General features: G+C 33.2%; 1 protein-coding gene across 1 annotated transcript; it reads left to right on the top strand.

Moving 5' to 3' along the window:
• Positions 1-5,670: 5,670 nt before the first annotated feature.
• LOC115453505 lies at positions 5,671-22,099 on the top strand. Its single transcript, XM_030182202.2, has 7 exons — positions 5,671-5,796; positions 14,693-14,745; positions 16,745-17,321; positions 17,495-17,769; positions 19,590-19,998; positions 20,835-20,925; positions 21,738-22,099. The coding sequence occupies exons 1-7, from the start codon at positions 5,767-5,769 to the stop codon at positions 21,920-21,922; spliced, it is 1,620 nt and encodes a 539-aa protein (XP_030038062.1). The 5' UTR covers positions 5,671-5,766; the 3' UTR covers positions 21,923-22,099.
• Positions 22,100-22,231: the final 132 nt, after the last annotated feature.

The following is a 22,231-nucleotide window of genomic DNA, read 5'->3' on the forward strand; positions in this document are numbered from 1 at the left end:
GCGTTGTTTACATAAACAAATTTCATGTGTACGGATCAGTCGTATGCTGAGACTTATATCATTTGAAATAATGTTGATATCCGTTTATTAAATAGCGACGAACTTGAGATGCTGATCTTAATTTAACAGCGTCTCAACTGATATCGCACTTCAGAGCAAAATTGAGTGGACATCGAATAATAGGTCCCATAATCTCCTTGAATTTTTCATTGAAGAAATCAAAAATAGACATACAGACCACAAGTAAAGCTAAAGTTTCCGGAACAGTCACCTTGATCAATTAACTAAATGCCATGCTCTCGATATGTCGATTCGTCTATTGCCAAGGTTAGAACAAGACCAATCGGGATGTAAGATCCTAAATAATTGTATCACATTTATCAAATAGCTGCTTACAATTGCAGTTATTGATTTATTATAAAATCTACTTCTGGTTTTTGTAGCACTAATGTGCTTCATCACAATGTAAATTTATTAAAATTATTTAAAAGCAGGCGCCATAATAATTTTTGTTTCACTATAGTTACAAGTTGTAAAAGTTGGAAAGGTTTTTATCCTTTATAAAGTGTCTTGTATATTATCAATGTAGGATCTAAATAATAAAGCCGTGTTATACTGGTCAACAATGTTAAAACAGGGTAACAGCTTTTGAGCGACTCTCTTAACTTTAATATCCTCAACCACGCTTTATTCAACATTCATATATAGATATATGAATTTGTAGAATGTTGTTTATAACACTGGAACGCCCGAGCGGGCTCTAGCTCAAATTATACAGTACGACAATTAAATTCGCATTAATTCTAGTTTTGGTTGGTATAATGATCTTTTTTTTTTGTACGGCTACGGCAAAGTGACCCACTGGATCCGATAGAATGTCGACTGACGACAGATGATTACCCCTCGGCAGTCGACACAATTATGCCGGCCTGTTGGAACCGGGTATACACAGGTTGATCCCGGAACGCGTCACACTTACGCGGGTCACTATGGCGGATTTTATCATCTTGTGTGCGGTGGTCGCTATCCGGGCGGATATAAAATACATCTTACCAGCCACTATATGTATGTCTGTATAATTATATTATTATTTAAATTTAATAGTTCTTACAACGTATGATTAAGTAACATACCAGTTTTGATGCGGATGTTACTTCCCTATTTTGATTAATCAGATCATGAAACGGGACATTCATAACTGATAGTAAATACATCAAGAAGAAATCCATGCGTGATCAAAAGCAATTTACAATATAGTTATTAATCTCATGTCACAAAAATATTTTGATTTTGCGCACGATTAGTGTAATACGTGAAAGTTAATAAATACTAGTTTATCATCTATAAGGTCCATTGACCCCGATTTCATCAGGATTTGGATCGAAATAAGTCATAAAAACTGTCTCGTTTACATTCATAAATAATATGTTATTTTATTGCAGCGGAAGCGCTAACGTTGTTTTTAAGCCGCTACTTAGAAGGATAATAAGTATTAAAATAGAAGCTTTGAATATAATAGAATAGAATAAAAATAATTTTAAAAGAATTTATTGATGCTTATGCTTGGATTATCCTAGGAATCACATTAAACCAAAGACAATAACTGAAATAGCCTCTCGCACAAATCTACTTAATTTATTACCTGAGAAGTAGTTTTAATTCATCTAGGTCTTTATATACGTATTTAGAACAAAAGTGTATTGAGTACAATTAGCATTTTAAACCAGCCACTCGCGTTTTATTCGGTCGGAATTTTTTTTCAAATGATGCGATGGGCATTACTCTAAACTTGGCCCTGGTCTGGTCATTTTTGTGTCCCCAAAGTCAGTGACTGATGCTGGGCACCATTGAAACCTCCCTAGTTACGGCACTGGATAGAATCGTATGAAGAAGAACGTATCATATTAAAATTATTCATAATATCACACTACAAACTGTGTTTATAACTGTTCACAATGCGGTTATTAAATTCATTTTTTACTGGACATGATTGGCAGATCGATGCAAAGCTTTTTACGTTATTTAATCAACTTCATACATCTATTTGACTGTACATTCTTTGATGTTTGTGTGTTACCGTGTTAGATGGGAATAAAGCATTAAAGGAATATGCCTTATGACACTTGAAAGGTAACTATTACCTCGTATAATCCTTATGAACTAATGCGAAAAATCTTTAATGAACTTAAAGTCTATTTACCTTGATTATAAATACTATAATATTCTGTTTGCTAACACACGACTCATCTAATGTCTTATAAAACCATTTACCTACTTATAAGATTAATAATTATAAATTATAAATATACTTGGTTATAAATACTCTATGTGAGGTTAATATGCATCGATCTGAAATAGTAATTCGCACACTTACTATTATTTTCGAACGAACGCATTTTGTAGTCCGCGCAGCGTCTTATTTAATATGCAAAAAAAAAATGCAGATGAAGTCGCGTTCTAATTAATTGATATGTACTAGATATAAATTGGCAATCACATCCTGTTGTAATAGCTGATACTGTTACAATAATTTATGTCACGACTGATCTACTGCCTTATAAAATTAAAATACTACAAACTTATAACTTTTAATTATAATTATTTGTAGATGGGACGTTTAAAAAAAAGATAAATATAATTTGTGTGGATTAAAATTTTTGACTTGATAAAATCGGCTTTACACATATTGAAATAAGAATAAGATTTTGGTTTTACTTTCAGGTCTAGCGTTAGGTAATATATTTTCGTTTGAAAACATTATTTAGCCAGTATCTATAGAAATATTCCAATGATTATATAAAAATTCGTAAACTCTGTCACCTCACAGCCCGAAAATACTCTTATCCTTTTGTCTACATTACCCAACTCGTTCACCTACAATACAAAATCAAATACATTAACAAAATACTAATATGGGATAATACTAATATAAAATACTAAAATAGGAACCGTTATTTCTTCGACTTTTCCATAAATTTATAGAAAACGGTCACAAACTTAAATTCCGAACATAAAGTCGCACTCTAAAACGAAACATATTTTAGCTCTTTTAAATAAATATGTCCAATTGATTTACTAATTTCTATAATAAATAAACACCTTGTCTTAAACTCTACCGTACATCGGAATGTATGTGTCGTTCAGATTGTTTTAATAGTAGCCGTCATCAAACTGGGTTTAAATTTTTTATACAACTGATTGCAGAGACGGGGAAATGTCGCTTAAAAAATAGATATACATGTTAGTCCAGTAGTCCAGTAATTATAACGACTACATTATCGAAGAAAATAGAGCTATCACTACTTGTATATCCAAACATATTATAAAACAAAGTTTCTTCTCTATCTGTCTGTATGTTATCGATTTTCTCAAAATATTCTAAACGGATTTTTATGAAATTTGGTATGGCTATAGTTTAAGACCCCAAGAAGGTTATAGGGTTTTTCTATCGCAAAAATATACAGCAGGACTATAAATGCTATGGAATTGTATTAGTTTACGGCCATTTCCAATAAACCACCCCAATCTTAACCTCAATCCGATCCTGAGATTGAACCAATCAATAATTTTGTTCCGATTGGTTCATTTTCGCGATAGATCGAAAAAAACGTAAGAATACATTCAGACACTGTGGGACGATATAATGAACCGCTGAGCTGCGAAAAGTAATACACGACCTCCCTTAAAATAGTTTTGGAATTAAACCTACGTTTATTCTCTTTAAGGTTTATTTTCATTCGTCAAAAATATCTCAATCACATGAAATATAGCAAAACAATAAAATAACTATTAGAGCTAAAATAGAAGCAACATAAAGATAACCTCTATTGTTTCTAAACGTCTCACAAAATATATGAACAAATATCACTTTAGATTTTCGGTATAATGCACAAAAACTATTTGCAACTTGAATAAGCGCCTGGTAATCTAAATAGCTTGATATTTGGGTCAGTCGTTGTACATATAAAGTCCATGGTCAAGTTCAAGAACTCTACAAAAAGTGATTGTAATACGGTACCATATCAGTGCGGTACTTACTATAATTTCTCGATATCGACATTCAACATTAATGAAAGAATGACTTGCAATAGTCGACATAAGACTTATATTTCAATCAAACAAATGTTATTCAAATATTAAAGCAGTACTAATAAATGACAAAGCAGTTTTATTAATAAAATTTTGCAATAGTCGACATAAGGCTTATTTTTCAATCAGACAAATGTTATTCAAAGAATAAAATACTACCATAATAAACAAAAATGCAGTTTTATTAATAAAATAGATCAATTGACTTCTCTATACAGTCTGGTTCTGGTTTAAATATTATTAAAGAATTTTGAATAGTCTATTTTCAACACAAAAATACTATCTATTAATAGATTATCTATTAGAATAAATGGAGAAAAGCCTTTTCACTACACACACAAGTAATAATTCAACCTTCACAGAAATGTCCGTTTACCCTTAACTTAAAAGACAAAGAATGTAGAGACTGATAAAAACAGTATACAACCCAATCGGTAGGTATAAAGGTTATTTTGTTATATAATTATAATATTTTTTACACTAATAATAATTCTACTATAAATATCAAATAACTAATCAGTGGTCAAACTCCTGTTTCAGAGAATATATGTATATATATTATTTGCCATTATCTCTAACTCTATTTTCTCTATTGCAATCATAAATAGAATAGACTTGTAAATATCTTAGATTCAGTATGGACTGAGTAATAAATTATAATGTTTAAAACGGCATCCAAATAAACTCACTATTGCAAATTTAGTAGAGCTTTTATTACTTAAATAACTGTGTAAATCCACAAATCTTTCGAGAGTAATTAATTCTACCCAAACTGGCCTAGAATATTCAATACCACTAATTAATCCAAAATGATACCAATATAAAATTAGTAGATATTTAGATAATAAACTACTTTCTATCGTTTTCAAATAAAGTCTATTTATAAGCTAATGAATTTTAATATATTTCCGCTCATTAGTAATGTAGAGACGTTGATTACCAAAATATGATGGAAATATTATAGACTGCTATTATAATGGGTAATCAAAGCTTCAGAAACCGTTGCATCGTTCCATTAGCGTCCAAAATATTGAGTGAGTGTTTGAGAATTGTTTTGTTGCACAAAAAATATATACTAATTATGTATACACATAATGTATACAAAAGCCATTAATTAGCAGGCAAACTCTACTTTCACATTTCACATCCCTTGTTCTTTACCACTGATACTCGAAACGTACTCGAAATATGTTAGAAATAATGCTTGTTGTGAGTGAGATTAGGCACATAATATTGACCATGATCAACATAAAAAAAATACATAAATCTCTTTTCATATATCCAATGTATACTTGCTGTAGTTGTAAGAATACTTATTCGTCTTATCAGATCAAGAATATTTCGAAGGCGACTTTTGAAAAAAAAATTCTCCCAAAATTCAACGCTAAATAGGAAAGTATATCGCCAATATAAATCCTTAGATACTTACCACGACTTTATCAATATAGAATACAATGCTTCTCATACTCATTCATAATAAATACTTATCGAGTTATATTCGAGAAACGCGACAGTGATACGATCGCCCTCACGACATTTAGCAAAAAGCTGCCGAGATGCGTCGAAGCTCCGAACTTGCGAAGAGATCGCGATACACGGCGCACGCGCACTCTCTATATATTTGTTCGTCAAAGCCTAATATTGAGTTCCGACAAAATTATCAACAAAATCTTGAAGATGGCTGGTCATTATTCATATGTATTTTTGGTGAGTGCTTTTGAAAAGGAATTTAATTAGGAAAAATTAAGTTATATTTTTGACGTCTTTCCACTATAAATATCAATGCTGAATCTTACAATAACACAATTAATTGTTGTAGTTTGCAATACCATTTTATTGCTATCAGCCAATATTTAAAATAAATTATATTATAATATTAACTCAATATCCTGTAATGCAACTATGTTATCTCAAATAAATAAATACAACTAATCACAACTTAAATTTTTTAACATTATGGATTTCTCCGGAATATAATGTAGTCTATATGTGAATTCAGGACATGTTCTCTCAGATTGCCAAATTTCATTCACATTTGTTCAGCAGTTTCCATGTTTACTTTCAACAAACATCCAAACATCTTCATAAACTTTCGAATTTGTAATTCCACTACTTTTAGGTCGGGGCTTCGCCCACATGGCAGAGTATTTCCGGGATAAAAGTAGCCTATGTCCTTCCCAAAGTCTCAAACTATCTCCATACCATTTCATACAAATTTCATCGAAAATCGTTCGATTTTTTTTTGATAGACAGACGCGGCGTGGGGCTTTGTTTTATAATATGTAATAGTAACGTCAAGGTCATACAGTATTTTAATGATAACTCTGATAAATTAGGATATGTAACTTTTCATTTATAGATTATACGAATAAAGTCCTAACGGTATATTATGTTAATGGTCACAATAAAATGTCTGCAAATCCCAAAGCTGATTTAGGCAATGCCCAAAATGTCAGTAAACTAGTTCTGCCACAAGCTGTGCATAATTATTTATCCGTTATAAAGCATTTATGTACGCGCTTTAGTTTTTTTGCCCTTCGAAAAACATTTATGTTTGGATCATTGCATTTCGTTGGCACAGTGATTCACGGTCGATTTGGTGTCGAACCACAAGTTGATTATAATAACATCTTGCATTCTAATATATTTTGTGTATTACAATATTTTTGTGTGATGTAATTTTTTGTGTACTTTAAGCCTACATTAAAAATATTTTGGCCTTTTATATGTGCACTAAAAGTAATTAAAACGATATAAAACTTTAGGAAAACTGTTATTTTGACATTTCTAAGAGACACTTCAACTTTATGTACCTATTTTCATTGATGATACTTTAGAGTCTCCAAGAACTAAATCGTTGAACCGAAAGCAATTCTTTTGTGCAATAAGCTTGAAAGAGTTAGACATAAAAGACTTACGTTTAATTTGAAGAGTCAAGTGGAAGAGATGTGAGGATAACGTATAGTTTAGGGAGAAAATATGTTTATAAACATATTGTAGTCATCTGTTCAAAGACTACAATACAAACATTAAACGCGGAGTTTATTGTCATGAAATTGCAAATCCTAAAATTTATTTGTAACTTTATAGCGACCGTTCCTTTGTATGCAAATGTGATTGATTGGCCTTAAACTTTTTTGTCAAAGCCTCAGATCGAAAGCCGTTTTTAATCAATTAATTATGTCTTCATTTTTAAATACTTCGTAAGCTTCGCCGCATATCATGTAAAATAGTTCAAATTAGCATTCAAAATTATTAATAATGACATAACTGTCATATTCAATAACATCTCAATTTATGTTCAACAAAAAAATAATAAACTTTTTCAATTTAAAGCAAACAAGATTGTATGTGTATTAGTCTTTTGTGTTCTCCTTCAGTAATAGTCTGGAATAGAAGATCAATATTATCTGATTTATATTTATGAGAAATGAAGATGCTACTGCTCTTTTTTTGAGTCTACGAAAAACCAAAATACATATTTTGCATTATAATAACTATAAGCAAATTAAATTAATGATTCAATAACATTCATCATAATGATGTAAAAAATATACACTGGCCCTTATAAGATACATCCACATATACAAAAACCTTCATAATCTCAAAAGTCAATAACAATAGTCGAAAATTCAAAGAGAATATTGATCTCATTGCGGAATTGTCCATTAAATACGTGAGATAATGCTGCTGGTGCTGCGCCCTCGTTTAAACTCGATAAAAATAACAAGTAAGCATTTTGATTCTAACTTTCTACTATAAGTACTACTTTCCTATTGTGGTCATTTAGACGTGTGAACTTCAAAATGACATCAATAGGCAGAAGGATATGTTCGAGTGTTAAATATGCGAAATTGTTAATAGCATCCAAGAATTTAACATAGTATAGAGGACTCTAAAACAAAGAAAGTATAAAGCTACCCAGAAAGAAAAAAACAACAATGTAATTACGCGTAATTTACTTCTTAAATATATAATGAATAATTTAATAAAACAATAAACCTGTGATACAAACAATTAGGACGGCAGGAATCTTTAATACACAATTTCTCCATCTATAAAATTTAAATGATTTCTATACTGGTTACCATAAAATACAACTTTATCTCCATCACTGCGAGTCAAGCCAAAACAATTTGCATTCTAGAACCTTCATAATATAATTCAGATTTTTATGTGTTCATTTCTTACCCGTTGGATCCTGACCTATACATACGTTTGATCACGAGATAAGTCCAAACAAACGTGGATAGAAAGCGGATCAAGTACGTGATTATCTTCTACGAGGATGACCCGTTAGCTCGCTCGGAACAATGCAACTTATCGCCAACAAACTTGATAATCTTGTTGGTAAAAGTTAAAGCAATTTTTCCAAGTACAGGAGTGGACATTTAAATTATGGAAATGGATATTATTGGCTACTTTAGAGTTATTGAAGTTATATTCCAATACTTGATTAAAAGTAATACTGTATTAAGCGATTGAAATCGCACACACACTTTTGGTTGTAAAAAATCGAATTACATTTTTACCTTTTAATGATACCAGTTTTCTTTTGTTTTTAAAAATTCGAATCGTGTTTTTCATCATTCAATGGTATCAGATTTTTTAATAGAATTTACGTTATCCAAAAGTGCCTTTATATTACAACTATAGAACTGATGATTTACATGCTATCTCTAGATAGAAAGTACCTTCTTGAAGATCGATATCTTAATCGGGATCCCATTACATCCGAATTACAATTTCATATTTCATCGCCTTACTTAAATACTAGCCTCCTAAAATACATCCATAGAATTATTACTAACCATTCGAAGCATCCAAATCTATCACTTGACCCAGTGAGATGAATGGCTTTATTATCACACTTTAGACAACGTCCTAGTTTCTTTCTAGATGACTATCGAAAATTATATGACGTATCACTATTCAAAAGGAGATGTAACACATTCGTGTGGTTTAATAACTGTTCGATTTTTGAATCTATTACTGTTATGGTTATTGGTTTTGTTAGTTCTACGAATTAAGAGTGCATATATTTTTGCTTAACTAGTAACAGTTGTAACAAAATAATAATATTTTATAAAGTAACGAATGAAAAGCAAAAATGTTAAAAACGCACATTATTTGATTGTCTATGGTTACTAAGACGACGATGATTTTTACAACAATAAATCACGGAACAACTGTGGGCGTTCGTCCTTCGATAGATTCAACGAACTTCGATAAAGTAAAAACAAAGATTAATGATGAATCGAAACAGTTACCCCCTTATTCATAGACGTTTTTTATCTAAGGATGGAGCATTGCTGTGATAACAAGTCTGTTTCTCAGTGCTGACGGCATGGCACCCTACACAGTGCGTAAACATAGGGCCGTTGTGATTGGCTAATATTGAGATAAAATTGGATCTAGTTGGCTGTCAGATAAACAAAGTTGAACAAAGAGAAAACTGTCAGATAAACAAAGCTAAGAAACAGACTTGTTATCACAGCAATGCTACAACCTTAGATAAATAACGTCTACGAATAAGGGGGTTAGATCACAATCTAAGTAAATCAATTTTATAATCATGTCACATAACATGACAAAAATATGTTTTCCTTATCAATAACAATGAAATTGTATTTACATTTAAATCAATATTTTCTAAGAAATATAGTGTTATTAACGAATCAACTTCGAAAATTTCAATGTGTCGTCTACTTGGGATTCGAACTCAGAAACTACCAGTTCGCAGTACATATATTATACCATAATATAACCATTATATTCTGCAACTATTAATGAATAAAATAAATCCGACAACTTGAACTATCAAAACAATATTACTTAAATATTTATTACTATATGTTGTTATTAATAACAGATTAAGACATTCGTCTTGGATTATAATGTAGACATAATAAATGCGGTTGATTTTTATTTGCTACGTTTAAATTAATAGCAGAAATACCTCATGGGTATAAGAAAAATTATATGAGACTGTGAACAATACACATTTACAATCATTTGTCAGACCTAAAATCCATTTACATGACACATCAAACTTCAATTTAACGACATCTTGCGGAACACTTTTGAACCAACTTACTTCGAACAGTTTCTCATTTGTATACTACCATTATACTGCTATTTCCTAGACCGCGTTCTCCCACATTTCAAATGCATACGTGTGGATAGCGTTTAACTACCATTTGACCCACGCTTCTAACACCTCGGGCCACTTGCCAATGTACATAGCCTACTTATTTATGACGTTACGGTTCTACTTAATGTTTAGTTAATGTCGTATAACCACATTTTTATAGAAATAATAAAATCTTCTCCGTTATAATACATTCCGCCCTTTCCATTCTTAAGTAATGATGTCAACTTTTCATTTGGCTTTACGGTTCGTATAACTAAGGCTAAAGTAGTGGCTTATTTTTTGACTTATAAACTTCTTTAGTTGAAATGTTTTATAATTAATACATGGTGTTGAGAAATGACTGCCTCGGTGGCGTAGTTGTATTGCATGTCCGGTACAATAGCGCTCTGAGGTCCTGGGTTCGAATCCCGGGTCGGGCAAAGTGATATTTGGGTTTTTCTGCTCAGTATCAGCCCGGAGTCTGGAATTTGTGCCCGATATGGCGATAGGCTCGCCCCCTATCACATCATGGGACGGAACATACTTGGCGAAAAGTGGGTGCCCTAGTTGCGCCTCTGCATACCCCTTCGGGGATAAATGCGTGATGTTATGTATGTATGTTAATAAATTAAGTATTCTCGCACGCTTTGAACAGCTTAATAAATACTGCTTAATTTTAATCATAAGCAGTAATAGACACTACCCAAAACTTTGAAACAGAAAGCACTATAATGATGAAATCATATAATGTGCAGTCACACAAGCTACATACCTTTTAAACCGAAACAACAATGCTTGACTTGGCGTCAAATCAAAACAAACCGGTGACACCAAAACATGCCTTAATTCGGGCTTCGATTAATTACATAAATAACATTTAAAAATGAACAAAAATTTTATTATAAATAACAATTTGAAAGTATATTCAAGGTTGTCAAAAATAATACATTTCCTGGGAGTTCCGAATGGCTTTAACAAGAGATAACGGTAAATGTCTTTGTTTAAAACAATATAAATGTAGACGTAATTACAAATAAAAATGGTGAAGTGTTGACATTAAACAGGTGAATCTTGGCGGTGACGGCAAGGCAAACCTCTCTAGATTCATTCGGCCAAGTGATACTAAAAATCAACAAAGTAGTGTTATCGAAAATATATGATTCCGTACATTCGTGAAAAAAATATGTTAACATGATATAGCGCCATTGTTAATGCTTTAATATCGTGATACATCTTTTGGTTCTTGTTAAGCTATAAGACGCGACAAATATTTTTTATTAGATGTCCCATTTTACTAGCTCTACTACCTTTATTGGTAAATATAAATAAAATAAGTGCATTTACAACGAATGATAAATGAAAGTTAATAAAGCATTTAATCTTAAAAACCCGCAACCATCGAGTTTACTTTAATACAACGATAAATTATTTAAATACAATTTGTTCCAGCATATTTTGGATTGTGTAGATTTCAGCGCTCAAAATAAAATCCTTATGTGAGATAGTTGGAATAATTATAATACTAGGCTAGCTCCTTTATGATATAATCACTACAGGGATTTAGAATAATAACTGATAACCTTGACGGATGACATTTGGAGTAACACGGAAGAAACTAAACGCCCTCTAGGTTTTAGATGACGAAATCACGATCACTAGTCAACAAAGGTCCGAACAAAGAGTAGTAGATGAATGCCAAAGAACTTTTTTTGTAGAAATGAAATACGAGCAAAGCGCTCGCATAGTGATGAGCAAAAAATAACATATGTATGCAATAGAATACAATGAAATAATTATCCAAATAAGGATAAAACTGCATCGAAATTTATTAATAAATTAATAAATGTAATCAAATTTAGTTTTTAGCAAATATTTAATTATAAATTTTCGGTTGATTTCACTAAAGTTTATTTGGAAGCTTATATCTGAGACGAACGTCGTCGCTAAGGAATGTAAAGAATAAGTAAAAAAGACTCGTTAAATCCTTAATGTCCTTTATTCCAATCGCTACTAATAAATTACAATTACCTGTCTTGATATTATTTACCATGCACAAAAGAAAACTCGACGTTGCAAGTAAAAACCACGTCATGATAATTTGCACTTGTATCGGTAGTTTCGAACTCATGCAATAAATTATGTTCACATAACTGCTTCGTACAAACCTAGCTCTCATTAAATCTCAAATTCACTTTCTGTTTTTGTAGTTTATTGTAAGCACTAAGATGAGTGGAACCCTAATATTCATGAGCGTCAGTTCACTGTCAATGCCAAAGTTTGACCGCGCGACTTATTTACATCGCGCACGCGCACTCCGATATAGCCGGCACAGTTTCATTTTGTTTGCGCCAAACACTACTTTCCATTTGTTCAAGTCTATTGTCCTCTCGAAACGATGATTGTGATACGATCTATATTTCATTTTTAACCTTCATCATCATGGCTACGCATTTCAATTGTATTCCAACTTCCTACGATACCATTCATAGATGTTGCGATTTTTTTTTCAGTTTTATACAAACACTCGAAACTCAAACACATGTATAATTCTGAACGATTTGGAATTGCTAGAATCTTTATAATTTTTTTTAGTTATAGATTATTTTCCGTGAGTAGACGTTCCTTAAAACCCCGAATATAATCTGTAATAATAGCTCTGGAAGCACCAGTGCGCAAAATAAACTCGTGAAGTAGCTCAAGGTCGGTATCGGGTCATGAACCTCTGCGAAAGCCGTTTCTGGAATGTGTTTCCTCAATTTATGTTAAAATATTTGATCGACAAGCGAATTAATATAGGGCATAAGTAATTATGTAGGTATTCCTCGGCCTGCGTGGATTTAAAATTGCACGTAAGGCTATTTTAAATATTATATATCGAAATCTATACCACTTCCATTGATATTTATACAATTGATATACTTGTACTGCATGACTAAAACCGACTTCATCTGACTGACTTTTCTTTCTTTTCTTTTTATTGCTTTCATTGTAGTACGATTAAATATCATAATCATAAATTTGAGATTGCCTGTAGGCTAAATTACTCACGAATTGTAGTTCCATTATACTTGCACGTAAACCTATCCCCTCCATATAATGCGAGCGCCCATTTATACGTTGGCACCTTTACATGCTGTTGATATAATAAACATTATATGTTTATAAGTAATTGACAAAATAAAACAAATCTTAATTGTAAAACTTTACCTATATACGACATTAATTACTGACCATAATAATAATCTTGGTTCCTCACTTTGAATACCTAACCTCCGGTAGATTAGGTCTTGAACATGCCCATCAGGGGTGATTTATTTTTTTAAATTTTTTTATATGCTTTTTTAAATATATTATATTATAAAAATGTTAAAAATATATCTTTCAAAATAAAGAGTAATGTATCTTGTATGTCCATTGTAGATCATGTTAAATTTTTTAAAATTGAGACGCAAAAGGGGTTATCTTTCCCTGGATGTTAGTTTTGTGTTCCTAGACGCTTGCATTCGTCTCGGCAGTCCGTTCCACGCCCAACTAGGCTATCGGCAGTTTTTAGCCTAGTTGGGCACACCCAACAGCACGGACTGCCGCCACGAGTGTTCGCAGGTTCAAATCCCAAGGGCACACACCTCTGACTGTTCTCAGATTATATGTGTATTCTTTGTGAATTATCGCTTACTTTAACAGTGAATGAAAACATCGTGAAGAAACCTCCATACCTAAGAAATTCTCTATAGGTATTTTAGAAGTGTGTGAAGTCTACCAATCCGCACTAGGCCAGCGTGGTGGACTAAGGCCTAATCACTCTTAGTAGTAGAGGAGGCTCGTGCCCAGCGGTGGGACAGTATATGAGACAGGGCTGATATTATATTATTATATAGACGCTTGTATATTTAGTGACCTGTGGTTTAACAAAATATATATCACATTGTTATCACCTGTTTATTGCTAGATATAATTGGTAGATAGAAACTAAAACTCCTAGTCTACCTAAAACCGCTTACAGAATAACAGTTTTTAAAACCGTTACAACACATTTTACTGGAAACAAATAAAAAATTAGACTTCAATGTATTGTATTCACCTCCTGACCTTACTGAACATTATGCCGGTTGTCTTGAAACAACATATATAAAACAAACTTGATTTGTAGTTTAGGCAATGTTATTTTGTTTTTACAAGGTCAACACATTTATCAATTTATATTTAAAGTTTGAATCATCCAAAGAGATTGATGTTCATTATTGAGATTTAGTTCGTAAATAGTTAATCGTAGTAGTTCGTAATTCGATTTGCCATTCAAGAGTTTTGGGTGAAGAATTTATTTTTCCCTTTGAATATTTCTTGGGTAAAGAACATTATTTGTATTTTCCGGCTAAATATTCAAGCTTTTTCCACGATTGTTATTGATTTAAAAAAAAAAAGACTCTATACTGAATTATAATTTAGTCATTTGTATTTCTCTAATTTCAGTTGGTGACCGCGTGTCTCGCTTTAGGTGTATCGTCTTATCCTTCCAATAACGAGTAAGTTCCTCTCATCAGTTAAATAATAATAACGGCACTATAAAATATAAATACACCAAAAGACTAATGATAATAACTTTATATTAAGAAACTGATTTCATCACTAAATGATTTACTTTTACTAAGGTAATGTTAGAACTGTAAGACAATAGTATTAGATTTTTTTTATCTACAATGATTTAACGTCATTATTATTATCTCAAATAATAACATCATCAGTAATCAGTTTGATTTACAGCAAGATATATTTATTATTAAGTGATAATTTTTTATAAGCATCATATTATAAAAATTTAAATATTGTTAACTCTAAATAGAATTCTTTGAAGTACGACATACTACCGTATAACTGATAATACTAGTTGCAAAAATGAATGAATTAATAAACATAAAACATAATTTATACCACACTGCTATAAGAAGCAGCAAAGATGACATCAGTTTCATTACTAAAGGATTGGTTACACAAAACGAGCTGCGAGTAATTGCCAGCGTACAAATCGTATACCAATTGACATTTGGACATTATGAACAGCGAAAAGACACTCGCATGCAGCGAACATATCATACTCATAGCAGGATGAGGAAAGCCAAGTCGAAATAAAAATGTAGTAACTCGAATGTAACCTACTAACTGGCATGCAATTGTTATTCGTTTAATAAATACCACACGATGCACTGCCACAGATCAAACCAACTCGCATGCTAGCTCGCGCTGTGTAATCAAGCCAGAATTCACTTAATTTATGTGGAAATTTATATGCACATTTCACCATTTTGCATTGATGTTAGTCGGAACGGTGCTTCGTAATATTGACTAAAAAGAAAAAAGAAGTGTTAATTTATGCACAATTTCAAATTAGCACGACTAACAGTAGAAAAGCTTTTAGTGATTTGAAGTAGAAGAAACATTCTGTCGTCGCGAGGTTTGTTTACTTTATATTTTTTATAATGCTTATACGCTGCTTTATATCGCTATTATGTTGTGTTAGAGACATTTCATAGCAAAAAATTATACAGTGCAAAAAATATCGAGTACGTCGTGGTTCAGTAAACTCTAAAGAGAACCTGAATTTATCTAATTATACTATTCCTTTCAAGAGCTATCAAAGCCAACAGTATGTTCTTATAGCAAAGATTGGCATGCCATTTACTTTAATAACAAAATCATGTTCAGCAAAATACCTATAAAACTAGTTTATTCATCCATGTATGACGTGTCTCAATACTACTTTTTACAAGCTCACTATATACAGTTTATTAATGCTTTAATGATTTTAGCTTCGGGCGTGGATATCGAACGAAAAGGTAACACTTATACTAAAACAACAATTTTCCAAAATTTCAGGGAAGCTACAACACTAACGCTGGATTTATTAAAAGAATCTTTAGAATCGATAGAAAACGAAAATGAGCAACGATCTTTGCCAGAAGAACAAATTCTTGTTGCAGAAGATGATAATACAAAGGCAATAATAGAAAAAATAAAAGCTATAAACGATGGCTTAAAGAGACCAAATCGACGACCTCAAATTAACTGGAATACTCAGCCATCAACTGGTGGAAGCTATACCCTAGATAAAGAAATCTTAGAAAAACTACAGCAAATTATTGCATCTGGTAAATTACATGGTTTACCACATCACGAAGATGTCAGTGATGGCCTAAATGAATTAAGACATGCACGCCAAATGAGTTTATCACAAAGAAATCCATTGTCAACTATTTCAGGACCATACATTATGAATTTACCTGTACTTGTAATGCCTTCCTATAATAATATGTACAATCCTGTAATAAATGATATTTTAGATGCTGGGTCTTATCAAACTAAACAAAACCCGACATCACCTTCTTTGCCGTCACTTCCCTTTCAATTCCAGTGGCCATTCGCCTCCTTTTTCCCTCTTCTTATAAGAGATCCTCTTCTCAGTATCCTCAACGGTGGAGGGTGGAGTAATTTTATTGAATATGGTCAAATGGCTGATGTTTGTAACAGGAAACAGAAGTCTCTCGATGATGAAAATATCGAGCGAAATGACATTTCAACAACCGCAGATGTCTCCAGCTTGCTTGCTTTGGATCCAGCTGTTGAATATAACTCAAGAAAAGCAAGAGCTATAAAGAAACGTACTGTATCCCAAGGATCCATCGTCCAAGAATTAGATAACGCAAAAAACATTAAAAAGGTTGTCTCTTTAAAACCTAACACAACTCGCAAACCGCTTAAAGAAGACAATTCCGAGGACACCAAAACATCAGGCGATGGCAGTTTGAGATTCCCATTCGGAGACTTCACTTGGTTCGGAAACAAGAAACCTGTATCGCCCACACCAGGATTTTTCATCAACAGACTGAAAGTTAGGAAAGGCGGCGTGGCTATTGCCGGCCCCGGTGGTGTGGCAACTGCCGGTAGAGGAGGAGCAGCTATCGTCGGCCCAGGAGGACTCGCCTACACCCAGCCAGGAGGACTCGCAGTCGCCGGTCCAGCCGCTCGTGTCGTCGCATTATCTCCAGAAATTGACTTATCCTCCGTCGTAACTCGTCTCCAGGAGCAAGCAGCGACAGACGGTTCTGTACCACATTTATTAAAAGCTATACCAGAAGGAAAAGTTGTTGCTACTGGCCCTGTTGTTTATTACCATTCTAACAGCAACCCTGACGCCATCTAACCCTTACGCCATCTATACTCTTCAATCTTCATATATATTAACTTCTTTCTTTCTCGCTCATTAGATACCACCGAGAGTGGAGAGGTCGAGATGACGGAAACTGGTACAGTGGAATCGATGGAGGACCAAACTCGTACAACTATGACGGAGTCAACTTCGGCAAAGGCCCTTTGAAGATACAAGATACTGATTTCATGTTGTATGTAAAGCCAGTAGCACATGCCTTAAGCGCTAAAGGAACCGCAGTGGCCAATCCCATTTCCCAAGTAGTGGTGACTCGCGATCGCGCTGGCTCTATAGCACATACTCCTGTCGCGTCGGCTGTGGTTGGGCCCGGAGGTGTGGCGCATGCGCAATCTGACCTCTACTTATACGAATATGTAACTAATAATTAATTATAATATTGTAATGTATTTCGGAAGATAATTTCGACTGTTAACTTGAAATTATTTTCGAACATTGTTTAATTTACTAAATGTATAACATTAGTGATATTGTTGTCTGTCTATTTATGATTATAATATTACGTAAATTAATAAAATATGGATGTTATTATTTCCTCGTATTTTTATTTGATTACTACACTAATTTTGCTTAAAGTTTAATATTAACTTTTATGTACTAATACTTATACTTTGAGCTTTCCCCAGTAATAAAGCCAGAAAAAATATAAAAAATAAGTTTTATGGATAGAAGATATCCTAAACTAATATGCAATGTAATGTGTAGCACTCAAATTCAAAGCTAACAAAAATAAAGGCCAGCCAAGCATAAATTAAGTTAATAAGGAAAGGTGTTTGATATCTATGCGATATTATTCCACCACCAAAAGAGCAATACACTTAATGAATTAGCATTTCTTGTTGCCAAACAACTTATGTTACTCACATTGGGACCGATTACAAGTTAACTTTAGATGATACACTTACCTCTGCCCGCCAAGTATCAATTCTAATTAGGACTGTGTCACAAGTTACAAGTAAATTTTATTTGAGAGTTATCGTATTAAACAGATATTGCTCATTTCATACTAATTTATTTCGGAGCATAGATAGTTAGACTAGTGTCTTTTGTATTTGTTTGGCTTATACATTTATGTGACGAGTAGCATTTACCCACTCAAAAGTTGTGAAACAGGCTCCCAGCAACTCATAATTTCCCTTTTCGCCATACGATGCACAGGTATGACGTTTTTTAAATATTATGATACAATATTATGTATTCTCACTTAATAGGAGTTCGTTATATAATTAAAAACAAAACACGCATTACGCATTTATCCCACCACCCACTATTAAGCCCACGCCAAGTATGTTTCGTTCCATAATGAGGGCGAGCCTATCGCCATATCGGGCACAAATTCCAGACTCCGGGCTGATTCTGAGCAGAAAATCCCAAATATCACTTTGTTCGGCCCGGAATTCGAACCTAGAACTTCTGAACGCTGCTGTGCCGCGCATGCAGTACAATTACGCCACCGAGGCAGTCCCGAGTCAGTTAATTAATTATACTAGGAGTAATAATTTAAAATCTGGCCTATACTCATTTGCAAACTCCACTTAATAAAAAAAAGTAGCGATAATTCTTCACACGCTCAGCAATAACAGAAAATAGTAACAATACTTTCAGACAGTTAAAATTATAAGATTATAAAATATGTTGGGGCTTCATAGCAAATTTAGAATTTTGCTCGACAAAGACATAGGTAAACTAATCACCAAAGAACATAATATAAAAAAATGAAACTTTAAAAAAACACACGGCTAATTGTTAAGTGAATGAAAAATATTCGAACCATTTAAAATTATAATTGAGTTATTAAACAGAATTCCTACATTACTCTTGCCGAATAACCAATAAGAGTATAAAGAGAATTGACAGTTTTTGAAATAATCGATTTAAAAGTAGCTACTATTCACTAAGTTTACCAGTCATGACCATAAAAGAAACTATAAAAAGTCTAAAAATAAAACGCCTTAGTCCAAATATTTAACATCAAAACTAGAATACAAATTAAACATAAATAAACGATATAATATTATTTAAATGTCTTCCTTCATAGGATACACCTGGAGTACTATAAAGATTTTAGTGCAATGAAATAACATGCTTTATCAATACACTGCTTGTTATGCTACAGCGAGTGAACACTTATCTTTTACATTTCCATAGGGCAACACTAGAGTACCTGCCTTTCTACGGCGGAGGCAAAGGCCAATATTTAGAAATAAAGAAGAACAACTTAGGTGTTGTCACGAGTGAGAAAATTGTCTCAGAAGACAAAATAAGCACCGACGTTATAAAAAACAATGATGACAGTCTCCTTGCCAAGCTATTAACTGCTAATTTAGAAAGTCTAAGAACTATCACAAATAATCTTTTGAAACTTCATAATGTGGGCAGGAAGACTGGCTACCTTAGTAATCCTCAGAAAGTGAGGTTCAGGACTCAACTGGCGTCTCTCGGCGAAACTGCGTCAAACAGTATCAAGCTGATAGAAGACATCGGAGACAACGTTGATGGACTTTTTAAGAAGACTGCTGTAGCGAGAAGATACGGACAGCCCGACTTTGATGATGATGTAAGTCACATAGAATCGTGTAAATGTAGAACTTGCAGTCTTAAAAAAGTGACGTAAATATGAGTATCAATGTTTTGTGTGGTAAATTTTGTACACATGCAATTTTACAAGGAATTTTAATATTATAACTGATGTGTCACAATTGCGTCTTAATGATAAATTGTCTTAAAAGTACTAAAGTACAAAATTCGTTTTAAAATTACGGAAAATAATATATTTTAACCCCAAGTCGCATAAGACAAAATGATTTATAAGTTGATTTGTAAGATCTATTTATTTTTCTACGTGCTGTGGCAATATCAATACAATATCCCAGCATGAACATTCAGTTGTTTCATATTTAAACCGAATTTCATATTTACGTTTATGTGATGTTTATTCGATGTTTTCTCCTACTATGTTAAATGATATGTTCCGTCAGAGAAAGCTAGATAGAACGTAAAATAACTATTACAAAATTATGTATAAGAGCCCGCCTGGGTAGGTACCACCGCAATGTCTATTACTGCCGCCAAGCAGCAGTGTGTAGTCACTGTTGCATTCCAGTGTGAAAGACATTGTAGCCAGTTTAACTACCGGACATAATGAGACTTAACATCTCATGTCTCTGGATGGCGAGCGCGGTGGAATACCAAACAATACTTTGTATTTCAAGGTGTTGAATAGCGTTTTCATTGTTTACATGCGGTCGTATCGCTTACCATCGGGCGACGGCAAGCTCGTCTCGTCAATCAATCAAATAAAAAAAAATACAGCATTTTAGTAAGGCCAATAGTATTCATTTGGCCGAATAAAGTAAACAGACACACATTATATATTTTCAAAACGTGTTTCAGGTGGGCGAAGAAGGCGTTAGCGTCGACGCGCCTTCGTCTAGTTTTGAGGACGATGGTTTTGAAGATAGAATTGCTGAGGCGAAACCAGTTGGTACGTATGGTTTACTAATCGCTTAATAAATATTGTTAAACGTATATCGCAATGAAGATAATTGAGAGTCACGATCCTCAATAATGAGGGACCGACTTGGGAGAGAGACAGAGAATAAATTTTGTATTATAAAGAAGCCTAGAAACTGTTCCAAAAATGAAACTAGGAGTACAAAAAGCCAACCATATTGATTTATAAAGCCTCTCTGATACATAAGTAACGGTTCTATCATTTTGACTGCTTCGATATTGAGGTTGTATTGCGTACTCGGTACGAGTACCACTACGGCGCTGAGGCCTCGGGTTTGATTCCCGGGTCGGGCAAAACATTATTTGCGGGCTTTTCCATTATAAAAAATACTCAGTAACAGCTCGAAATCAATAAGTTAGCAGTCTGATACCCCCGTGCCTTACAAAACACCTAAAGCCGTTGGTTCTGCGCTTGATCTCTCTCCGGTCATGTCGATTTGCCGACTTATTGGACTATGAGAGTCAAGGAATAGAAAGTGCACCTGTGTATTGCGCACACACCTGTGCACTATAATGTGTCCTACGCACCTGGGTCATCTCCTTTAATATTGTCCGCCGGGCCGAAATAAGACTAGGAGGGATTTTTTTACCATATAATTTACACAAATGTTAACTTAGAGATATTTTATAATACTCACACAAAAATACATAATGATTAACAATATTTACCTATTAAATATATATTTACCTTTGCTACCTCATACCTTACAGGCGCTAATTAATACGAAGTCAAAATATGTTTCTTATTAAAGTTGTTACATCTATCTTCCTTTTCATTTACAGGTCTAGCAGTCATTGGAGAACACGGCCTTGCAGCATCGAGACCAATTGGTACTGCCATTGCAGCTTCAGGGGTGGCGATAAGCAGGCCGATAGCTACCGCGATAGCCGGCGTCGACCCCAGCGCGCTGGGACTCAATCTACAAATCAATCATTTTGGGAGATCCAAAACACGCACACGAGGCTAAATAACACGAAAATCCGCATTGAAAATGATTAAACAAACAATTCGTCACGTGTATAATCAATGTATATTATTATAAAAATACACGAGATAAATTCAACTCGTGAAACGGAAAATCATGAAAAAAGCATTTGTAAATTATATTAGTTTGGATTTTGCTTACATATTATCTTTAGCAAAAGACAAACATTAGTTGTATTGGCTTATTATAATATAGGATAATATGTGATAGTATTGTATTAATTAGGCTTTAATATCGTGTATTTATTATTTGTAACATAATAAATTAAATTTGTGAATAATAAATTAAAAT

Source organism: Manduca sexta, chromosome 26 (assembly GCF_014839805.1).
Source record: "Manduca sexta isolate Smith_Timp_Sample1 chromosome 26, JHU_Msex_v1.0, whole genome shotgun sequence".
Classification (NCBI taxonomy): domain Eukaryota; kingdom Metazoa; phylum Arthropoda; class Insecta; order Lepidoptera; family Sphingidae; genus Manduca; species Manduca sexta.

Excerpts from the sequence above, each read along its gene's own strand:
- LOC115453505 (XM_030182202.2), top strand. The coding sequence starts at position 5,767 with ATGGCTGGTCATTATTCATATGTATTTTTG. Across the intron at positions 5,797-14,692 it reads ATTATTCATATGTATTTTTG|TTGGTGACCGCGTGTCTCGC; the intron begins GTGAGTGCTTTT and ends CTCTAATTTCAG. Across the intron at positions 19,999-20,834 it reads AGCCCGACTTTGATGATGAT|GTGGGCGAAGAAGGCGTTAG; the intron begins GTAAGTCACATA and ends AACGTGTTTCAG.